Source organism: Bos javanicus, chromosome 3 (genome assembly GCF_032452875.1).
Source record: "Bos javanicus breed banteng chromosome 3, ARS-OSU_banteng_1.0, whole genome shotgun sequence".
Lineage (NCBI taxonomy): Eukaryota > Metazoa > Chordata > Mammalia > Artiodactyla > Bovidae > Bos > Bos javanicus.
In genome coordinates, this window is record NC_083870.1 from 50,534,512 (window position 1) to 50,559,632 (window position 25,121).

The 25,121-nt window shown below is 35.0% G+C and overlaps 1 protein-coding gene across 8 annotated transcripts in view; it reads right to left on the bottom strand.

Annotated features, from left to right (window-relative positions):
• Window positions 1-25,121, bottom strand: part of CCDC18 (coiled-coil domain containing 18) — a 181,683-nt gene that overhangs the window by 87,428 nt on the left and 69,134 nt on the right. For all 8 annotated transcript variants that reach the window (XR_009735354.1, XM_061411170.1, XM_061411166.1 and 5 more), the window contains 9 exons: window positions 20,973-21,140; window positions 18,660-18,802; window positions 15,758-15,921; window positions 15,329-15,542; window positions 11,534-11,633; window positions 7,940-8,056; window positions 7,114-7,257; window positions 5,075-5,278; window positions 3,202-3,339 (listed from right to left, as the gene is read on the bottom strand). Coding sequence is in view for 7 of the 8 variants with exons in the window: in XM_061411170.1 (XP_061267154.1) it covers window positions 3,202-3,339; window positions 5,075-5,278; window positions 7,114-7,257; window positions 7,940-8,056; window positions 11,534-11,633; window positions 15,329-15,542; window positions 15,758-15,921; window positions 18,660-18,802; window positions 20,973-21,140 (1,392 nt within the window). In the remaining variant the exon portion in view is untranslated. The remainder of the gene's footprint in view (window positions 1-3,201; window positions 3,340-5,074; window positions 5,279-7,113; window positions 7,258-7,939; window positions 8,057-11,533; window positions 11,634-15,328; window positions 15,543-15,757; window positions 15,922-18,659; window positions 18,803-20,972; window positions 21,141-25,121) is intronic.

A 25,121-nucleotide genomic window follows, 5' to 3' on the forward strand; every position in this document is an offset into this window, starting at 1 on the left:
TGCCCCCAATCCCTCCCAGCATCAGTCTTTTCCAATGAGTCAACTCTTCGCATGAGGTAGCCAAAGTACTGGAGTTTCAGCTTTAGCATCATTCCTTCCAAGAAATCCCAGGGCTGATCTCTTTCAGAATGGACTGGTTGGATCTCCTTGCAGTCCAAGGGACTCTCAAGAGTCTTCTCCAACACCACAGTTCAAAAGCATCAATTCTTCGGCGCTCAGCCATCTTCACAGTCCAACTCTCACATCCATACGTGACCACAGGAAAAACCATAGCCTTGACTAGATGAAACTTTGTTGGCAAAGTAATGTCTCTGCTTTTGAATATGCTATCTAGGTTGGTCATAACTTTCCTTCCAAGGAGTAAGCGTCTTTTAATTTCATGGCTGCAGTCACCATCTGCAGTGATTTTCGAGCCCAGAAAAATAAAGTCAGCCACTGTTTCCACTGTTTCCCCATCTATTTCCCATGAAGTGATGGGACCAGATGCCATGATCTTCGTTTTCTGAATGTTGAGCTTTAAGCCAACTTTTTCACTCTCCACTTTCACTTTCATCAAGAGGCTCTTTAGTTGTTCTTTACTTTCTGCCATAAGGGTGGTGTCATCTGCATATCTGAGGTTATTGATTTCTTCTGGCAATCTTGATTCCAGCTTGTGTTTCTTAAAAACATCTTTCTTAAGAACAACCACAACAAACCTATATATATTTTTTTAACCTGCAAGTATTTATTTTAATTACTCCTATTTGAAGGTTCTTTTTTGGAAAATTTTATTATCCACTCTGCATTCCTTAAAGGTTCCCACAGGTTTGGGCAAATTCATATTATCCTCATGACTATGTTTTTGAGGGACTCTAGGTATGTTAGCAGATTCACTTTCAATTTACTTCACAAGAGCTCTGTAACCCTCAATAATGTTGCAACCAATAGCATGCTGTAACTTGTGTAAATGGATAGGGAAAAGGGTTTCGGGGCACTGGTCAGCTTCTTCCAAATGTTTGGAACCTTGCAGAGACAGAAACTGGTTCTAGGAGCTTTACTATCAAGCCATACAAAATTACTTCACAGTAGCCTTTAAGTCATTTGCCATATTCTTCACTGATAACTTTGGTGTTTCCTAGAGATCCAATCGGAGAAGGCAATGGCACCCCACTCCAATGCTCTTGCCTGGAAAATCCCATGGATGGACAGCCTGGTAGGCTGCAGTCCATGGGGTCACAAAGAGTTGGACATGACTGAACGACTTCACTTTCACTTTTCACTTTTATGCACTGGAGAAGGAAATGGCAACCCACTCCAGTGTTCTTGCCTGGAGAATCCCAGGGACGGGGGAGCCTGGTGGGCTGCCATCTATGGGGTCACACAGAGTCAGACACAACTGAAGCGACTTAGCAGCAACAGCAGCAGAGATCCAATGCACTGTATATAAATACTGCATTTCTCTGGGAGGGTGTCTTTCTGTAAGGATCATTGAAAAACTATTCAAAAGTCTTGGGGAGCCTCAGGATGGGAGGTGATCCAATCTGATCATGAATATAAGGTAATGGGTCCAAGGGAATCACTGTCTGGCTGGAAGATCTCATTTATCAAAAGCTGTTCCACAAGCATCTAACTTACACTGTGACACAAGTGCTGGTCTCTTTGAGATGAGTGTTTTTACTGTCTGCTTATGAGTGCCATACTGTTTGCATAATGACAGGTCTCTTCCATTCACATCATGTTCCTATGTAGAGCTTTCAACCTTCTATACCACCACGAGAGTTAATTGGACCTATATGTCTGGGATCTAACCAGAAAAGCTTTGTGCTGGGTGCCTTCATCCCTAACAGCCTCAAAGCCACCAGTGGCAGCCCCTGTGAAAGTGTCCATATTAGGTATTTTCATATGCTGCATATAAAATATTAATACCAGATATTAAACAGCAATACTAGAACCAATTTTTACAATTCATTTTTTGTACTATCTGCTTATAAATAATTTCAAGAGGCTTATAAAACTAAAACTAAAAAATTGGATAATTAAAATAAAAGTAGAAATATAGACCATGTAAAAAAAGCTTATTGAGTTGCTGCTGGCAAATACTTGAGATGGACCAATTATTACTGAAGGTCACCAAGTTGACCAGTTAATATCAAATAATTATGCTGAACTCATCAGCATTCACTTTTATCTCCAAAGACTAAAGGTTGTAATCTCTTGGCCTTAGGACTGGATTGAGCACGCAAATGTGTTTTGTTTGGCAGACACAACGTTTTCAAAGAAATTTGACTCTAAATGCATTTAAGCGAGACATGTTAACCAAAAACGCAATTTATTCCTCAAAAAGATGTTAACCAAACTTCCTCAAAACGAGTTTAACATAAATGTCTTTGAGATGGTTAGATAGCATCACTGACTCAATGGACATAAATCTGAGCAAATTCCAGGAGATAGTGGAGGACAGAGGAGCCTGGTGTGAGGCAATCCATGGGGTCACAAAGCGTCGGACGTCTTAGTGACTAAACAACATTTGCAACAAGCACCATCCACAAAAATGCTTTATTAGAACACTTTATAAGGAAACTTAAATTTGAATATCTTCAAATACAGTTTTAAAAAAGACAAGAAATGCTATTCTAATTGATAACACTGTCCATCTCTGTAAAGGCTCAGGACATACTGATAAAGAGCAAATTATTGTATTGCTGCTCTAACTTATGATCAGAGCAAACCTTGAAAATTACCACACATTAATAGATTGACATCACATGAAACTGTTTACATTGGTTATTAAAAACCTCCAGGTAGTTTTGACAAGTGTTACTTTATAAAAAGTTATGACAATGATAATAATGTGCCAGGCTCTGGTGTAAGAACATTAACTACATTAATTCACTTAATCCTCCACACAGTTCTATGAAATAGATAGCATTATTATATCCATTTTAGTCAGAGATGTTAAGTTAGTTGCCTAAGGTTACATAAGTACCAAGTAATGAACTGAGATTTAGAACCAGTATGCCTGTCTAAAGAATTCAAGCTCTTAACCCATAGAGTATTAGTACACTGGAATATGAAGCGAAAATAATATGTTCAGCCTACCAGAAATGAAAAGACCAAATGTATTTCTCTATAATAAACATTTAAAAGCTAGATTTATACTTTGTTCAGATAGATCAACACACTTTAGCAGGGAGTAATGGAACAAATTAAATTTTTCTTTACCTCTAGATGATATGCTTCTTTGAGAGCTTCTACTTCTGCTGACAATTTCTTGATTTCTGCTTGCATTCTTGCTTCTAACTGAGTTTCACGTACTTGAGAAGCCCCCAGTTCTTCAGCTAAATATTTTCCATGAGCTTCCTTGAAAATGACATATTAAGTAAAGGTTACACTACTTGTTTATTTGGTTATTGTAGCTAAACAATTCAGCACACTTATGGAAGTACTTCAATCTTTTGTAATACTGTATGAACACTCATACACAGTTACCTTATTAAATGTATACTTTATAAAGTGTAACAATCTAGAATTTAATCTAGATATTTAAGAGAGTACTAATGGGAAAGTATCATTGTTTATTGTTTATATATTGTTTATTAATATAAGTTCACTAATCAATGCTTTTTGTAAAATAAACTAATAACCATGGAACACTGAGCTTTAGCAGACAGTAGTCTCCTCTTCAGACATGCCTAAGTATTTTTGCTCACCATATGTGCTGTTTGCTTATCTACAGTTGTGCATTTATCAAACATATCTATGACAGCTGTGTTTGCGACTACAATTATGTAATTTTATTATACATTATGAATACAGATGAAATGCACATGCAAAAGGAATGTTTTTATATGAAAAATAAGTTATATGCTTTGAGACAATTCAACGAGTCACAAATGTTTGCTACCTAATTAGTTGTAAAATATTGTGGGAAATCTCATACAAAATATAAGAGATGTTGTCCTCTGACTGATTTATGAATGTCTCTTAACTCTTAAAAAACCAAATTGGAAGCTATAGATGATGGCATATCAGTGTGGTTTATGCAAGAAAAACTAGGTGGAATGTAATCAAGTGACCCTACCCATATACAAAAAGCCAAGATTTGGTCCCACATTAAAAGGTTAACAAATGACTGTAAATTTAGAGTTTGGGGTTAAAATATAATATTTAAACAATCATTATTAATAATTCTCCACTTTCATTTAGTTATTTGATTAATTGAGCTTGGTTTATCAGATAAAATCAATTATATTACATTTAGATATCACTGATAAGGACAGAAATGAGATAAAAGTAGATAGCTTCCCTTCTCCTAGTAGACTCCCAAGTACCTGACATAGTCTAATAAAAATCCCCTATATATTTTTTATTAGTCTAACCATCCAGAAATGTAAATAAAAATGCCATCAGGTTAACCAAAACTAAATGTAAAAACACTTTTATTCAAAATCCATACTTAATTAGAACCATAGAACCATAGTAGAAAGCAGAAAAATCACAAGAACTTTTGTAGAATATCAATAAATAATTTTTCTTGAAGTCTAAGTAATTAAGCCAAGCATATTAATCTAAATATTTTTAAGGCAAGTTGTTAATTTTCTATGTAATACTAGAGAAATACAATTTACATTAGTAGTCTTGCTATTTAAAAGCACTTTTCCTCCCCAAGGTTCTAGACTGCAGGTTTCTAATAGTTATAAATCTAGATAGTTTTCATCTATAAATGGCTACAAATGCAAAACGTTTTACTTTAAAAATATGCATTAGATTTCTTTTTCTGTCCCAGGGGTAGCTCAAATTCAGTTCAAAGTCTGAAAGTGCTTTGTAACTTATGTTATTGAAAACTAACCAGTTTGACTAAAATTCAGTTCTGAGAGACTTCCTGATTACACTACAATGCTAGGCTAAATATAACACAGGTTTTTTTTTTTTTTTTGAGTAATATATACATAAAACAAAATTTATCACCTTAACTATTTTTAAGTACATTTATACTGCTGTGGAACAACTTTTATAAGAACAATATTCTACTGTCAAAACAAGCAAATGTTAAAAACTAAGATTTTCAATAAGATAAAATTAGAATAGGAATTACTTTCTCTTTAGAGAGTTGCTTTATTTCCTCAAGTTCACTTGAGAGCCTTTCTATTTCTCTCTGTGCTTGGACTTGTTGATGACGAGCCTCCACCAATTCTTTATGAGAGTTCTGCATCTGCTCCCGAGTTAGTCTCAGTTCTTGCTCCAAATCTATGGCCTCCTTGTACTGAGTTGCAATGTACTGTTCCTGCTCTTTCATAACCTGAAGTGCACAAGACATTTGTAGGTTTCAAAATAAAACGACCCAGATAACCTATTTCTTACTCTGATTTCTCTTTTAATAAGTGACATACTCCCTCCCAACTAAATGTCTATATAGTTTAATATACAATGAATATAAACCACTGTGAAACTGATATTCAGAAAACTTTTTTAATAGTAAGAAAATGACAAAAGTACTGTAATAAATCTAGGACTCACTGGTATATTTTGCACGCCTTCAACATGCAAGCTGCATAATCCTTTAACAGTATGAAGTAACATGACAGAATACATAATCATATAAAGAGAAGAAGAAGTTAATATTTGATTATCCATGTCAAAGATGGAGAAAATACTAGTATAAATAAAGCCCACCATTAATCCACAAAGCTGGGTTAAGAACGACCTTATTCTCTGCAAAAGTGAAATTTGTTACTGGGACTGCTGCTATTCTCTCTGAAATATTTTACTTTCCTCAGTTAAATTCCTGTTGCTGCTGCTGCTGCTGCTAAGTCACTTCAGTTATGTCCGACTCTGTGCGACCCCATAGATGGCAGCCCACCAAGCTCCCCCATCCCTGGGATTTTCCAGGCAAGAACACTGGAGTGGGTTGCCATTTCCTTCTACAATGCTTCGTGAAAGTGAAGTCTCTCAGTCTTGTCCGACTCTTAGCGACCCCATGGACTGCAGCCTACCAGGCTCCTCCATCCATGGGATTTTCCAGGCAAGAGTACTGGAGTGGGATGCCATTGCCTTCTCCAAGTTAAATCCCTAGTAAAGTTCTATTTCCAGAAGAAAAAAAATTCAGTAAAAAGTCAATTAGTTCTAAATCAGCTTGATGACATAGATAAGATGGTAGGTAATGACACTTAACTTTAGGACTGATAAGAAAGAAAGAAACCAGTACAAAGCACAAGGAACCTGATGTCTAGAATGGGGGCCCCAGGTCCCATTGTGTATCAGTATAAACCTCATGTAAATACTTTTAGCCAGCCCTTGTTTGAGAACATGAAACAACTGAGTCAACAATCTTTTTCTTTTTCTCACTAGAACCCAAACTTGCTCTCAGAGACCCTGCTTAATTTATATATATATATATATATATATATATATAATTCAACTAATATTTATTCATGCTTACTATGTGCTATGTACTATTATAGGTATTGAGGATAAAGGAGAAAACAGGAGATAAAGTAGTTACCCTTGTAGAGTTTATGACTGGAAGGGACAGAAAATCAGTTAATCAAACACCAGAAGGAGCTACACAGTAAGTTTTAAAACTGAGCATAGTATTTAAAAACAAGAAAAAGTTACATCTACAAGAGCTCTTAGAAGCAAATTCACTTTTTAAAAAGGCAAGTGGGTAGAATGGGTTCAGAAGTCAACACATGTGCAAACTGATAATAAGAAGTTATCAAAATTCATCTGGCAACTCGAAGTACTTGACATCAATAATACACTGTTATCTGTTAATTCATTCTCTGAACAGAGTTCTTCAAGGACAAAGTAGTGCATCCTAGTAATATCTGATCTTCAGTTCTATCACATAGTAGGTTCTCAATTAAAATATTTATTTATCGACCAAGTGAGCATATATCATGGATTTACTATGTAAGAGATATCATGCCAATGCCTTTAGGGAATGTAAAGACAAATAACATGGTAACTCACCAATCATAAAGTAATTAAGAAGATAAGGAAATTAATAGATATCTGGCACAAATAATTAGCCAGTTTCTGTGCATATTAGATACCAATCACATATAAAACCAATCAGTTTAAAACAAAGATCTGTATCAACCTTGTTCCTTAGGAGGAAAATAATTTGCTTACACTCTCCATTTCTTTCATCTTTTGTTGTGTCCGTTCAGTTTCTTTTTTCAGTTGACTTATCTCTTGTTCATTTTGTAGTGTTATAAACTCTTTTTCTCGAAGTTGTTCTTTGGAATTTTGCAATTTTTCATTCAAACTTTCTATCTGAATTTTAAACAGAGCAATGTTAATGTAAATAAAGAAAAATAATTCTTCCATCATAACTGTAATCCATGTAAGTCAAGCTTTAAACTTGTATATCTAAAATGGCAAAATTTTAAAATGTGTTTTTCTTGAGACAAACATAACTTTGACATAAGTATCAGAATTGTGTGCCTAATAAGATGCTTATATGTATAACTAAAATATACTATGTTGCACACTTGGTGTTTTCATTAAAAAAAAAAAAAAGTAACTATATGAGGTGGTAGATATGCTAATTAGTTTAATTCTGATAATTATTTCAAAATGTGTATGTCCATTAAAACATGACATTGTACACCTAAAATACATGGCACTTTTTATTCTCAATTATACCTCAATAAAGCTGGGGAAAAATTTAAGAGAAGAAAATGAATATAACGTAGCAAGTACAAGATAATTAAAATTATGCATCATTGAGAATTCCCTGGCAGTCCACTGGTTAGGACTCCACACTCTCATTGCTAAGGGATCAGATTCAATCCCTAACTGGGAACCTAAAATCCCACAAGTTGTGTGGCACAGTTCAAATGCAGTATTTTTACTGTATGTATTCTAGTCAAAAGCCATTTTATGTGAATAGTATATGTTTATAGTTAAGGAGTCATTTTTAAAATAATTTAAGACATAATTTTTAATAATTTACCTGTCTGCTGCTTTCTTTAAGTTCCAATTCTGATTTCTCCACAGTACCCTCTAGTTTAATTATTTTCTGTTCCATTTCTCCCCTGTGCCCACGAATAGTCATATCCAAATGTGTAACCTAAACACAAAAGCAACATTAAGCTATTGTTCAATCTTATTCTAATGTGAAAAACTGTATGCTTGGAATGTTATTTAGAATTGTTTACAGTGGAGAAGGCAATGGCACCCCACTCCAGTACTCTTGCCTGGAAAATCCCATGGACGGAGGACCCTGGTGGGCTGCAGTCCATGGGGTCACTAAGAGTCGGAAACGACTGAGCGACTTCACTTCACTTTCACAGTGGGTATAACTGAAGAATAAATGCACCTCAAATCAATTATTAAAAAGAATGAGAAAAATAATCATTGCTTAATAATACTGGATCTTGAGCCCAATATATAATCATATATTCACATAAGTGACAAAATTTTGTCACTTATGATCACATAAGTGACAAACTTCATTTTATGCTAAATACTACAATGCAACATGAAAACCATGGGATGCAGCAAAAGCACTGCTTAGGAACATCTATGCACTGAATGCATATATGAGAAAAGAAGAAAGATCTAAAATTAATCAGTTGAGCTTCCATCTTACAAACTAGAAAAGCAAGAGCAAATCAAATCCAAACTAAGCAGAAGAAAAAAAAAATGCTAAAAACCAGAGTAGCAATTAAAATTAGGGAATCAATAGAGAAAATCAACAAAGCCAAAAACTGGCTCTTCATGAAGATTAATAATAGCAATAAGCCTCTAGCCAGACTAACAAAAAAAGAGAGAGAAGATATAAACTGCTAATATGAGAAATGAAAAAGGAGATTTTACTACAAATATCAAGGACATTAATAGGATAATACAGATATATTATAAACAGCTCTTAGTCCATGAATTTAATAAAATTAGATGTAATTGGCCAGTTACTCAAAAGGCACAATCTGCCAAAACTCATACAAGAAGAAATGGATAATCTGAATAAGCCTGTATCCACTAAAGAAACTGAATCAATGATTAATAACTTTCCAAAACAGAAAGCCCCAGGTTCAGATGGGTTCATTGGTAAATTCTACTGAACATTTAAAGAAGAAATTATGCCAATTCTTTACACTCTCGCTTAGAAGATAGAAACAGAGGAAGTACTAACTCATTCTCTAAGGCTAGCATAACCCTAATACCAACACCAGAGACATTATAAAGAAAGAAAACTATAGACCAGTATCTTTCATGAACATAGATGTAAAAATTCTCAACAAAATATTAGTGAATCATACTCAAGAATGTATAAAAAAAACTATACTCCACATTTGAAAGTTAATTAATATAACTAACCACATTAAGAAAAAAAAAAATCACAGAGGAACCAGAGATCAAATTCCCAACATCCACTGGATCATAGAGAAAGCAAGGGAATTTCAAAAAAAGCTACTTCTGCTTCAGTGACTACACTAAAGCCTTTGACTGTGTGGATCACCACAAACTGTGGAAAATTCTTCAAGAGATGGGAATACCAGACCACTTTACCTATTTTCTGAGAAACCTGTATGCAGGTCAAGAAGCAATAGTTAGAACTGGACATGGAACAATGGATTGGTTCCAAACTGGCAAAGGAGTACATCAAGGTGTACATTGTCACCCTGTTTATTTAACTTATATGCATAGTACATCATAAGAAATGCCAGGCTGGATGAAGCACAAGCTGGAATCAAAGATTGCTGGGAGAAATATCAATAACCTCAGATATGCAGATAAGAGCACCCTTATGGCAGAAAAGCCAAGAGCAACTAAATAGCCTCTTGATGAAAGTGAAAGAAGAGAGTGAAAAAGCTGGCTTAAAACCCAACAATCAAAAAACTAAGATCATGGTATCTGGTCATATCACTTCAGGGCAAAAAGATGGGGAAAAAGTGGAAACGGTGAAAGATTTTATTTTGGGGGGCTCCAAAATCACTGTGGACGGTGACTGCAGCCACAAAATTAAAAGACATTTGTTCCTTAGAGGAAAAGCTATGACAAACCTAGACAGCATGTTAAAAAGGACAGACATCACTTTGCTGACAAAGGTGTGTATAGTCAAAGTTGTTATATTTCCAGTAGTCATGTATGGAGGGTGTTGGACAATAAAGAAGGCTGAGTGCTGAAGAACTGATGCTTTCAAATTGTGGTGCTGGAGAAGACTCTTGAGAGTCCCTTGGACAGCAAGGAGATCAAATCAGTCAATCCAAAAGGCAATCAACCCTGAATATTTATTGGAAGGACTGATGCTGAAGCTCCAATACTTTGGCCACCTGATGAGAAGAGTCCACTCATTGGAAAAGACCCTGATGCTGGGAAAGATGGGGGGCAGGAGAAGAAGCGAGTGACAGAGGATAAGATGGCTGGATGGCATCAATGACTCAATGGACATGAGTTTGAAAAACCTCTGGGAGATAGTGAAGGACAGGGAAGCCTGGCGTGCTGTAGTACATTGAGTCACAAGGAGCTGGACACTACTTAATGACTGAACACAATCAACAACAACTGTATAATATTCTGGAAAAGGCAAAACTAGAGACAGAAAAAAGATCACTGGTTACCATGGTTGGGGGAAGAGAGAGAGGGATGAGTAAGTGGGGTACAGAGGATTTTTAAGGCACTGAAGATATTCTGAATGATACCATAATGATGGATTTCTGTCCAACTTCATAGAATGAATTACACAAGAGTGAATGATAATATAAACTATGGATTTTGGGTGATTATGAAATGTCAATGTAGGTTCATCAGCTTTAACAAATATACCATTCTGGAAGGAAATGTTGATAATGGGGGAAGGTTGCACCTTCTATGGGGCAGGGTGGGTATGTGGGAAATCTCTGTACCTATTGTTCAATTTTGCTGTGAACTTCAATCTGCTCTAAAAAATAAGTCTTTTAAAAAAGATGCTGCAGAGCTTCCCTGGTAGTCCAGTGGTTAAGAATCAGTCTACCAATGCAGGCAACACAGGTTCAATCCAATTCCACATGCCGCGGGACAACTAAGCCCATGAGCCACAACTACTCAAGCCCACATGCCTTAGAGCCTGTGCTCCGCAACAAGAGAAACCGCTGCAATGAGAAAACCTGTGTACCACAACTAGAGAGTAGCCCCCGTTCACCACAACTAGAGAAAACCCATGCAAAGCAATGAAGAACCAGTGCAGCCAAAAATAAATAAATAAAATTATATTTAAAAAGATGCTGCTAAAAATGCCTTCTGGATATTTCCATTCCTTCAATAAATACTAGTTGAGCAAGTAACTCCTTTAATAACATTTTCTTCTGATATACAGTAGTATAAGAGATCAAAAGGTTCAGACACTAAGCTAACCTTCACTCCCGAAAATCCACCTGCTGTAAAAATAGCAAAAAAAAAAAAAAGAGAGAGAGATGACATATTTCTAACTTAAAAAATAATATGTGCACAGAAAAAACAAATAGCTATAAAAACTACTATTTTACCAAAATGAGGGGACCTCTGAAACCTCAAGTGATTGTATTTTAACAGAAAATTTCATTAAAATATAGTTAAGAAAACCAACTTGAGCTGCTCTTTGCTTTAGCTCCCAATTTCTCTCCTTAAGTGCCTGATCCATTTCAAGAAGTTCTTGCTTTTTGTCTTCAATCTCCATCTTGCATTCCCTGAAATTTATCAAAGTGAAAAAGACCTAAGCAGGTAAGTAGGAATATTATAGTTTTAAAAAATCAAATCAAACTTACTCTTCCTGCAAGTTAAGGGACAGGATACATTCAATTATTTCAGATTGAGAGACTTCAAATTAAAGGAATAATGCATAAAGAAAACAATTGATATCAATACAATTACTTTAATATCATGTTCTAAAAAGGCACAAGTTAACTTAAATTCTACTTCTGCAGACAATGAAAGCTAAATGCTAAAAGCACTCCCAAGAAATAGGATTGAATCAGTATAAGAATTTTTAAAATATATCTATATTTTAATCTATAGATCAAAGGAGTGTTTGAAAGTCTTTTATATGTAACAGCTATGAGTTCACTATAATTGAACGAGGCATTTGTCTCATGGCTGATGTCCTTGATATCCACAGTTTAGTAAATGACCATTGTATTTCTTACAGGAATTTTACTCAAAATGACACCTTATATTTAGTGAAGTAGTGAAATCTACTACAGAAATATTTTAAATGTTTTTAAAAAAATTCTAGCCCTTCTAAAACACTAATTTAAGAATTATTTTATATTATAAAGAAACTTAAAATGACATAACTTCAAGATTTATATCACTTTGAAGCTTGTGATCAGAGAATTTTAATTCTGAACTCTAAGTTCTGATATGACAAAGGATTAAAATGTTGTTGATCTTGAATCATCAAATGATTTTCTAGTCTTAAATATGAAACAATATAATAAAGATACTGAATTTAAAAAGCAGGTTCTGAACTTCTTTAATGAGCTGTTTACTGTTCCCCTAAAAGCCTGAAGAGTTAATACAAGACTAATATTCTAAAAGTAATATAAAATGAATTCTAAAGATAACTCTAATTGCTGTCTATAAGAATAGCTGTGCTTCCAAAATTCAGCTACTAGCTAGAATTTTAAGATTTTGTTTTTACTTCTCTCATCCATCCATTCCCTTATTTATTTAGTAAATATTTACTGGATGTTTCCTAAATGTCAAGGTTCTATGACTATGGATTTAATAGTCAACAGGATATTTGTCCTTCATCACATGGAGTTTACATTCTACTAGCTCCAGAAGAGATGGACTATAAATAATAATTCAACAAGAAAAATATAAAATGCTATGTCAGAGAATTAAACACAATGATGAGACAGTGACTGGGAGACTATTTCAGAATAGGTGGTCAGGGAAGGAGGGCCCTCTGAGGTAATGTGAAGGGTATGAAGAAACTGGCCAACGATTATTTCAGGCTATTTCAGGCCAAAGAAACAGCTATGGCAAAAGTCCTAAGGTGGGAAAAAACTTTGTAAGCTTTAAGTAGAATAAAAAGGTCAGCAGCAAGGAGAACAATATAGAATGAGGCCAGAGAAATAGGCAGAAACTTTGTTATGCAGGACTTTGTATTCTAGGAAAAGGAGCTTGGAATTTTTTTTTCAACTGTGGTAAAATACACATAAGATTTACCATTTTAACTACTTTAAAGCATATAGTGCAGTTACACTGAATACATTCACAATGTTATGTAACCATCATCACTATTTCCAGTACTTTTTCATTACTCTGAGTAGAAACCCCATACCCATTGGCAGTTTTCTTCCATTCTCCCTTCCCCCAGTCCCAGACAACAATTAATCTGCTTTCTATCTCTGTGGATTTGCCAATTCTGGATATTTCATATAAATGGAATTATGCAACATGTACGTGGTTTCTTTCATTTAGCATATTTGTAAGGTTTATCCGTATTGCAGCACGTGTCAGTACTCTATTCCTTTTCATGGCTGATTTGTATGGATATACCACACTGGTTTATCCATTCACAGCTATCAGTATCCATCTGGGTCGTTTCCACTTGGTGGCTATTGGGAATAGAGGTGCTACAAACATTTGAGCACAATTTTTGTTTGAATATCTCTTTTCAATTCTTTTGGGTACTTAAACCTAACAGTGGAATTACTGAGTTACAAGGTTAATACTATGTTTAAACTCACTGATGAACTGCCAAACTGTTTTTCCACAGAGGCTGGAACTTTTAAAATTTCTCATCTGTTATTTTCTATTTGGGTGTTTTGTTTTTATTACAGCCACCTTAGTGGGTGTTCTGAAGTGGTATCTCATCATGGTTTTGATTTATATTTCTGAAGGAGCTTGGGTATTACTCTGAATCTTTTGGGAAGTCATGAGAAAGTTCAAGTAGGAAAGCAATATGATCTGACTTATGTTTTAAATCATAAACTTAAATCCATTCTGTGGTGAATGAATTGTGAGGAAGGTCAAGAATTTAAGCTGGCAGACCAGTTAGGAAGCCTCAGCAACAGAACAGGTGGGAGATGATGATGGCCTGGGCTAAGTAGCAGAAAAAAGGCCAAGAAATCAACAGATTTCAGAATATGTTTTGGAAATAAAGTTGACATAACTTGCTAATTGGGCTTCCTAGGTGGCACTAGTGGTAAAGAACTTGATTGCCAATGCAGGAGACATAAGAAACATGGGTTTGATTCCTGGGTAGGGAAGATTCCTGGGAGAAGGGTCTGGGAACTCACTCCAGTAGTCTTGATGGGAAATTCCATGGATAGAGAAGCCTGGTGGGCTATATAGTTCATGGGGTTGCAAAGAGTCAGACATAACTGAGGCGACTTTACAGGCAAGTTGCTAATAGACTGGATGAAAAAGGGGAGGGAAAGAGATAAAAGTAATCTTATATATATAGATTTCTGATTTAAGCCAATGCATAATAATGAGTTGGAGGAAGTACAGGGTTATGAATTTTAAAAATGAATTGTTTTAGTCAAGTTTAAAATGCCTCTTTAAAATACTTAAGTGGAGATAGCAAGTAAGTCATTAGATAGGAGTCTGGAGTTTGGAGATGAGGTCATTACTAGAGATAATACGTGTTTAGAAGTCTCTGGTACATTGTACTGATATTTAAAGCTACATGAAACTTACTAAGAATGAGTTTGTGAGTAGAAAAGGGAAGGGGTGCTGCACTGAATCAAAGGATACAACATCTAAGTTTGTGGATCACCTTGCTACTCTCTATCCTGTTCATTACACATTTTACACCCTGATCTGTTTTCCTTTTCGGAATTTATTTCCCACAATTGGGCACTAGTCTGGCTCTCCACCTATACTCACCATAGATGTGTACTGGAACAGTACTTTATGCTATTGCTGCTAATCTAAGAACCATTATATTAGACTTAGACTTGTGTTTCACTATCTGACTTTTGGCATTTTACTTAATTTTCTCAGTTTTCCCACATGTAAAAAGGTGATAATGTGGAACTTATATTTGCTTGTTGTAAAGAAATGAGATCATATATGAAGTACTTGGCATAGCCATGGCACATGTTAATATTACTTTGCTATTAACCACTGCTGTATGCTGGCCCAATCATTTTTTACCACCATGGGATATAGAAGAGGGCCAAAGTAAAATGGTCCAAAGACCAGGGATGCAAGTATTAGTCAACAGCAATAGCTGAATTAGTGAGATGGAGTATGGTGAGATGGAGCATTGGACGTAATGTCTAGAATGAACGACAGTGAGCTAAAGGCAGCTGAGAAGTTTGGACATCCAGAATTCAACAGCAAAGTCTATAATATGACCCAAGGACTAAAGGTAATAAAGAGAAATACCTGTTATTGTGATATCCTCTCTTAGAATTTAACTCACCTAAGTTCAGCTGTGAGATCCTTTATTGTAGTATATTTTTCCTCTAATGATAATTGAGCCTTCTGCAGAACATCTCTCAATTCCTGGAGTTGTCTTAGAGTACTTTTTAATTCTCCATGAGCATTTTGCAGTTCAGTCTCTAGTGCTTCCCGTTTCTGCGAGGCTTCTGTTAGCTCAGTTTCAGTGTGGTGCTGTAACTTTTCTAAATCCTTCACTGTTAAAAGCAGAGAATAATTTTAGAATTACATATAAGTTACTTGTTACTCAGAACTTTGTAAATAATAACTAAGAATACCCAATTTTATTCATCTATCAGAGTAAGAGACAGGATACCAATGATTATCCTTTTCCCTCATCTCAGATTCTCTTTATTCCATTTCTTTAAATATATAATTGTAGGCAGCTAAGCTGAGCTACCCTGTTGCTTACCAGCATTTGTTTTCTTATCTAGTTCTGTCTTTGTCTGTTCTAAAATCATGTCTAACTGAGAGAGATGCATTGCTTTATTTTCTCCATCTCGTTTTAGGTGCATTATTTCTTTTTCCATTTTAGATAGCTCTTCTTTGTATTGATCCATCTCGAGTTTTACTTGCCTAATTAGAAACAAACAAAAATAATAAAACAAATAATTAATAGACTGTAATTCTGCACCAATTACACACCACTAAACACAACTAAATGATGTGTTTACTTAGTATATTGCCTGGCACACAGAAGGTACTCAATGAATTAGTTTTCTATCTAGAGATATTTAATTTTAAAACAGATCCAAGGAGCTGTATAACAGATGTATTTTAACACTAATAGCTCTGAGGAGAGAAAAACAGTTTTATAAATTATAGTTTCAGAAATGAAAGAAGCCAATAGTTGGAATAGAGAAAAATCCTGCTTCCTGAAGAGGTCTTGGAACTAGAATATATCTTTCTTGTGAAATTTATTCATTTAGTTCATAAGTTTCCTATTAGTAATTAGAACTTATAGGAATTGAATGAGCCTTTCAGCTATAATTATGAAAAGTTTTTGTCTAGAAATCAAAGGATGGGTGTAAGAACAAAAGCAAGATCATAAGTAAGAGCAAGGACTGGGGAAAGGTTGTTGGAGTTATGAAAGAAAACACAAAGGTGTAAGAGAGTCCCCCTTATAAGAATGAGTAATATTGTGACTGTCAGACAGCATTAAGAAAATGCTTACGGTTTTGAAATTATGAATTTAAAGTAAGACTGGTCACTGTAGTTATATTTTTCTTCAGCCTCTGTAAAGATGCAAGCATGAATTATTCTGAGTTGGATTTTTAGTTCTGAGTACCACAAAGTAAGACAAAGGTAAGGCAACAGCCATATGCCAATCAGTGATTTTAATGAGCAGAATTTAAGCTAGGTAAAGAGAGGAGAAAGGGAATTAGAGAATGAGAAAGTGGTAGATTTGAAGGCTCAGAGGTCCTAGTTACATCAAAGAATTGTTGAATATGGGGTATTAAAAGGAATGAGGTAATAACATACATGTAGATGAACAGTATTCAAATTATGTTGAAATAATGGAGGTATCAGAAATGATAAAATCTGCTGTAAATCATGTGAGTGAGTGGATGAGGATCAGCTAGATAGATGTATATTGAAATCCCCAAGAATAAAGACAGAACTAGTGTTGGATTCAGCTTTAGTAAGTCAGGTGGTCTGCTGGTGTCAGCAACAGTGAAGAATATGATCTGATAACATGAGGTTCATGGTTATGTTATACTATTCCACATCTCAATTCTTTGGTACAAGAACTATGGGGGAAAGTTTTTACTTTAGAGGGCTGCAGGGGAAGAAGCAATGCCCTTAATGGAGAGTCACACTTCTGTTATAGCAAGAGAAAAGAAGAGATAGAGAATATAAGGGATGTCTCTCAGGATGGACTGTGAATTCCAGAGGATGAAGTGAAAATCTATCAGAAGTTCAGATAGGGTGAGAAAAGGAAAGAAAACACATGAGGTTTTGGGGACTTAGTATGAGAGATGAGGGTAATTCTAATGCCAATCTGTTGCTTCTTGTGGTGTCTGAAACAAGCAAAAGTAAAGTTATAAGGCTGAATACTCTTTGTGGAATTAAGGTACACAATGCTGGTAAGGCTGCATTAGTGGATAGATAACTATTGATGGAAGAAAAGTTTGAAGAACTGTGGTCTTAAACTCAGGATAGCTTCTTGACCCCTTGATAGAGTTGAGGATATCTGGGGAAGCGAGTTGCTACTCAAAGCATAAAGGTCTTATCTTTATTTTTGTCAGAGGGGGAGAGGGAGTCTGAGGATGTTGTGGTTCAAATGTATAAGTTAACTCTTACTCCTGTTGGTAGAATGGTGGGCTAATTAAGAGTAAAATACTATGTCAACTCTTGTCAACAAAACAGAAGCAATCTGGGGAAGCTAGGTATAGCTTTCAGCTCTTAATTCCCTTCTTTTTTTTTTTTTTTGATGTCTTAGCCCAGTGCAGCCATAATAAATCAGGATCTTTAGAGGTGGGACCTAAGCATCAGTACTTTTTAAAGCTCCTCAGGTGATTTTAATGTTCAATCAATAGAAGTCAACTTTCTTTTATTAAGTTATTTCCTCCCTATAAACAATTAGAATCTATAAACAATTAGAATCCATGAAAATTTTCTATCATCTTTCCCTGCCACTTTTAACATTATTCACAATTTGATTTAATACAACAGTTGCTGAGTTAGTGGTAAAGAACCTGTCTGCCAATGCAGGAGACATAAGAGACATAGGTTCAATCTCTGATCAGGAAGATCCCCTGCAGAAGGAAATGGCAACCCAATCCAGGCTTCTTGCCTGGAGAATCACATGGACAGAGGAGCCTGATGGCCTACAGTCCATGGGGTCATAGTCGGACACACTGAAGTGACTTAGCGCACATAATATGTATATTGATACCTCATTTTCCCTCTGAAATCTGAAAAACTGAACTCAGATGCATTTCACCTCAAAGGCTTCAGATAAAGCCCTGTGGTTCTGTTTTAACCTTCAGGTTTTTCTCTAGCATCCCCATTAGGATTAGGATATGAAGTATAAGGAACCATGCTAATTGTTGTGGGAGGACCCTTAAAATAAACCACGTATTATCTTGGCCTTAAGGAACTTACAATATAGTAGGAGGGTAAAGGATATTAAACTATAATAAAAAAAGGCATAATGAAGGATAAAAGGGAGGTATAGGAATGCTATAGGAATACAGATCATAGAGAAATTAATTTCTCAAGCAAATGCTTCACTCAACATTATCTTATTTTGAAACTCAAATATGACTGATGGTAAAAAAGGAAGACAAAAACTAACATGTTCATTTTACCTGGTAGTACCAGTAAGCTCAATAATTTTTTGTCTTTTCAAATCTGCTTCATATGTAGCTGCTTCACATTTCTCCTCCATTTTCCTCAACTTTTCAGCTGAACTTTCCCTTTGTTTCTGAAGCTCTTGTTCCAGTTTTGATATCTTGGAAAGCAATTTTTAGTAAATATTTTAAATTCAAACACAGCCCAATATTCCTCAGAAGAAAAATATTTATATAAATTTGTATCCTAGCTTATCATTCAATTTCAAAGTAAAGACCAAAAAATTGTGTTTTGGAAATATGAGAGCAAAACTTAATTTTTAATAAGATATTTCATTGATATATTATGCATATTTTATAGATGTGACCACATCATAACACTAAAATAGGACTTAAAATAATTGGACAAAATAATGATAAATGTTCCTCTTTTCATTATTCTCATGTGAAATGTTCTTTATTCTCTTGTCAAACTATGTTCCTCTCCTTCACGAATTGGCTCATACAGTGAAGGATTCCTAGATTCCCATCCGCCCTCAAACACTGCCACTTGCATTTGCTCCTATTCATTCTTCCTTCTGTTACTACACTGAAGGAAGTATTCTTCCCCCTATATAAGTCAAACTACTTCACAGGTGTTCTGGATTCAATTCCTGTCCACTTTCTCAGGAACTTCAAACTATTGACCATGTCTACTCTCTGCTGTATCTTCAATATCTTTCTTCTGGTTTCTTTATATTAGCATTTACACATGTCTAAGACCTTCCCATCATAAAAACCTTTCCTCCATACCACCTCCAACTACCACTTCTTTTCTTCTCTCCGTAGCTCAACTTCTCAGATTTTTTTCTATGCTTTTTGTAGTATTTTTCTTTCTTCTCATTCATTCCTCAACCCATAGAAATCTGGCCACTCTACAGAAACTACACTATGTCAAAGGTTTCCATGCAGCTAATTCCAATGGACATTACTCAACCTTCAATTTACTTGACACTATTTGACACGGATTGCAATAGCCCATGACACCAATTATCTCTCATTTCATGAAATACTTTGGCTTCCATGACTGCATCCTTCAGAGCTCTGTTGAAGTCAATCATCTCACCCCTCATTCTATATTCTCTCCCTAGTTAACCTCAGCCACTTTGTTTTCAATGAATATTTACATGATTGTGATCTCAAAAATTAGTATCGTGCTAACAACTTTAATATCCTCCCTGCTCTTTAAAAACCTCTCACTGAAGAACTCAGTACAGACTATAAGTCATTAATAACCACACCTCCCAACTCAAGTTTCAAGTATAAAATTAAAATAGTAACCAGGTAAAAAGGTAAGGGAACCATGGAAAATTCTACCCACTCTGTCCTTGATTAAATGGCACACTGATTTGCAGAAAAAATCTAAAGATAAGTAAAAATCTGAATACATCCAACACAAAACCTGTACATAGTGGAACATGAACAAAAAGTAGAAAAATATATACGAGAAAATTTATCCCAAGTTCTGAAGGAATTTTTAGACATAAACTTCTTTAGACCCTCAAAGAAATCACAAATGACAAAAAAATATCTTAAATAGGATGAAGAAATAAAATCATCAAACCAAAAATACAAATGTACTGATACACTTAAGGGAAAAAAAAAAAACAAAAACAGAAGAAAACCATAAGACAATTACAGAAATAAAATCAATTTCAGAAAGAACAAGAATTACAAATCAATCTTATAAATACTAGAGTCAACAACAAGGAATTTATAAAGTAGAAATCAAACATCGATGAGATGAAGAAATGCTTCAGGATGAAGCTGTGCATCAGGCACAGCAAACAGTAGGTCTAGACTTGAGCAAAAAGGATGGAGAGCCACAGGACAGATGTCTCTAAAGAAGAAAATATAGAATACCTGCCTGATCTCTTTGAATATACAGAGAGGAAATTCCTTAGTGCTACTGGAGAGGCTAAGTTTAGAATACATGGATTAAAAAGTCATACAAAGGACAAAAAGGTGAGGTGTAGTGAGATTACAGAGAACTATCCTTTTTTATTTTTATTTTTTATTTTTTTCCTTTTTTAATTTATACTCTTCTGTTAAGTTTGATAAGAGAAAAACAAATCAAAAAATGTAAAATATCTGTCAGAATAATTCAGATGAACTTGGGAATGAATGAAAGAAGATTCTACTATAAAATGTCCCAGGACTCTTTCTTTGGAGTAATAACTCAATATGGTATCTGTGAAGTTTAAACAGCAATTTATATAACTAGCAAAATAAATCTATTATCAATTTAAAAACTTTCTATAACACAACTCCATTTTGACCAATAAAATATACCTGTTTTTCAAGTTTAGTTTGAATGTCTTCTAGCTCTTCATTTCTAATTGTCTCTTGTTGTAACATCTGCTGTTGTTGTTGAAGAGTATGCTGCAGAATAACATTTTGCTCAGCAGTTTCTTGAAGACTGTGATTTTTAATCTTCAGCTCTTTCTGTAAACAATATACCTAACAAATATATAAATTTCTCATTATAATTTCAAATAAAAGCAATACAATGTCAATTACCTCATTAGATAATTATCCTCATTTGTCATATGGGATAATTGCAATCATTGCTATAATTTATTATGTGGAAGGGCAGGGCTCATGTTTCTGATGAAGATATGTTATTGGGTTGGTGCAAAAGTAATCACAATTTTGCATTGTTGAAATTTGCTATTTGATATTGGAATACATTCTTAAGTAAATGTGGTCATGTTATACACCATTTTAATGTACATTTCTTGGTTTATGATTTTTGCTAATGACTTATTAGTTGCCATGTATTTTATATTTATTTTAGACTAGAAATGATGTTAGACAAAAAAGCAATTTGAGCAATTTTCTTATTTGAGTTCAAAATGGGTCGTAAAGCAGCAGAGACAACTCACAACATCAAAATTCATTTTGCTAATGAACATACAGCGCAGTGATGTTTGAAGAAGTTTTGCAAAGGAGACGAGAGCTTTGAAGGTGAGGAATGCAGTGGCTGGCCATCAGAAGTTGACAAAGACCAATTGAGAGGATCACTGAAGCTAAACCTCTTACAACTATACGTGAAGCTGCCCAAGAATTCATTGACCATTCTACAGTCATTTGGCATTTGAAGCAAACTGCAAAGTTGAAAAATCTCTATAATTGGTGCCTCATGAGCTGACCAAAAATTTAAACACATTGGCTTTTTGCAGTGTCATCTTCTTTTATTCTGCACAACAACAATGAACCATTTCTCGAATGAATTGTGACATGTGACCAAAAGTGGACTTTATACCACAACTGGCAACGACCAGTTCAGTGACTGGACCAAGAAAAAGACAAAACATATCCCAAAGCCAAACATGCATCAGAAAAAGTCATGATTACTGTTTGGTGGTCTGCTGCCCTTTGATTCAATACAGCTTTATGAATCGTGGCAAAACTGTTACATCTGAGAAGTATGCTCAGCAAATCGATGAGATGCACCAAAAACTGCAACAGCTGCACCAGGCACTGGTCAACAGAATAAACCCAATTCTTTTGCAAGACAACACCCAATGAATTGGGATATGAACTTTTGCCTCAGCTGCCATATTCACCTAACCTCTCGTCAATCGACTACCACTTCAAGCATCTCAACAAATTCTTGCAGGGGAAATACTTCCATAACCAGCAAGAGGCAGGAAATGCTTTCTTAGAGTTTTCAGAATCCTGAAGCAGATTTTTATGCTATAGGAATAAACAAACTTATTTCTTGTTGGCAAAAATGTGTTGATTGTAATGGTTTCTATATTGATTATTAAAGATGTGTTTGAGCCTAGTTATAATGATTTAAAATTCACAGTCTGAAATTGCAATTGCTTCTTCATCAACCTATTAATAGGGTCGATTCTTGGCTGATGTCTGAGAATGTGGCTTTTGAAACACTCCCTAAGTGATAAGATTCTTTTCCCTGGCTAGGACACCAAATCACGCTTTCCTTCTGGGAACTTGGAATTTTCATACCTATGGCTGTTCTTATGTGACCAGCTCCCCAGTAAAAAGAGTCATAAGCAGGCTTCCTTGGGCAGACATACTGCATACATGTTACTGCATTTCACTTCTATAGAAAGAAGCATATTCTATGTGACTTCTCTCAGAACGAGGACGAGAACATAGGAAGCCATAGATGCCTTCACACTGCATCTGATGTTATCTTTTATCCCAACTGATAATAAGCAATAGCCATAAAAACACTGCATAAATGATAGGTGATATTTAGTATATTATTGTTGCTATCATTGCCACTGTTTGTAAAATAATACTCCAGCAAAGCACTCGTGAATATTCTTGCTCCAAAAAACACATAAAGGAATAACCATCTAAGAAACTGAACTCATTCATTCCAAATATTTAGGACTTTAACATGCTGGTACCCAAAATTGCTTTAAAGCAAAAGTATCATTAACATCTGATACCTTTAGAGTTATCTGGAAGAATCTATTAAGAAGGGGGAACAAAAAGGCCCTTTGTCCAATAATCTAAATCCTACAAAGTGCCAAAAGAAACCATTTTAAAATTGTATAAATAATACAGCATAACTTAATATGTATTTTTATAATATTTGTCACCTGTTCCCTAAAGTAAGGGGAAAGTTTAAATAAATGACATATAAATCAAATTTTGAAAGATGAAACCATTTAAAATCCTAATTTAAAGGACAATGCCAAATATAAAATTTTACAAAATAAGGTGGGAAAAAAAAGAACCTCATTTCATTAACATAAAAAACACTCAGGCAAATAGAAAAGTGAAAAGTATTAGTATTAGAGTGAACTGTAGGTAAATCTTCTTTAACAGATTTCTTATTGTTGCCTATGTAATAACTTTTTAAATGAAGGAAAATAAACCCTTTCCTTTGAGGCAAACAATCTTTCTAATAAATACTAATCCAGAAGAAAGCAGTTTAAACTCCTAAGAAACAGTGGAGAAGAATTCTGATTTGGTTCTTTTTTCTAATTATCTGGCAGTCAAACATTCAACAGCAGCATTAAAAGCTTGAGTCAAATATTCTTTGTTTATAACAAGAAGCTCTTAAATTTCAAACTACTTCATTATATGATGACTCTTTACTACAATTAGAGAACTTTAGATCTAACGGGCAACTATGTAATTTCTAATATTATTATGATAATTCTTTTTAATGCTAAACTATCTTAATTTTGTCTGTATGGAAAAAACTAATTAGTGTAAATATGTATCATTAACATCTGTTTTGATTTTCCTGTTAGCTCCTGACAAAACTACAGATCACACCTCTGCTGTAGTTTATTTTATATAGAACTGACTTGCCTGCAAGATAAGTTTAAACACTATTCTTTGCTTTACTGTAACATCCTGTTATACTTACTTTCTTATGCAAAGAAAAAAACGGACCAGTTAATAAAGAAGACAAAATATTAGAAAAAAGATAAGGCCTAACCAAAACACTAAGAAACTAATACCACATAAGGACAAATAAAAATTTTATTTCAGTAACATAGCCACTAGCAAAATAATTTCAATTAAAAATACTGAAGTACCAAAGTACTGGAGCAGCCATGAAGAGAAACCCCACGTCCAAGGTAAGAGAAACCCAAGTAAGACAGTAGGCACTGAGAGAGGGGATCAGAGGGCAGACACACTGAAACTATAATCACAGACAACTAGTCTATCTGATCACACAGATCACAGCCTTGTCTAACTCAATGAAACTAAGCCATGCCATGTTGGGCCACCCAAGACAGCCGGGTCATGGTGGAAAGGTCTGACAGAATGTGGTCCACTGGAGAAGGGAATGGCAAACCACTTCAGTATTCTTGCCTTGAGAACCCCATGAACAGTATGAAAAGGCAAAATGATAGGATACTGAAAGAGGAACTCCCCAGGTCGGTAGTTGCCCAATATGCTACTGGAGATCAGTGCAGAAATAACTCCAGAAAGAATGAAGGGATGGAGCCAAGGCAAAAACAACACCCAGTTGTGAAAGGGACTGGTGATTGAAGCAGGGTTCGATGCTGTAAAGACCAATATTGCATAGGAACCTGGAATGTTAGGTCCATGAATCAAGGCAAATTGGAAGTGTTCAAACAAGAGATGGCAAGAGTGAACATCAACATTCTAGGAATCAGTGAACGAAGACGGACTTGAATGGGTGAATTTAACTCAGATGACCATTATATCTACTACTGTGGGCAGGAATCCCTTAGAAGAAATGGAGTAGCCATCATAGTCAACAAAAGAGTCCAAAATGCAGTACTTGGATGCAATCTCAAAAATGACAGAATGATCTCTGTTCATTTCCAAGGCAAACTATTCAATATCACAGTAATCCAAGTCTATTCCCCGACCAGTAATGCTGAAGAAGCTGAACAGTTCTATGAAGACCTACAATACTTTCTAGAACTAACACCCAAAAAAGATGTCCTTTTCATTATAGGGGACTGGAATGCA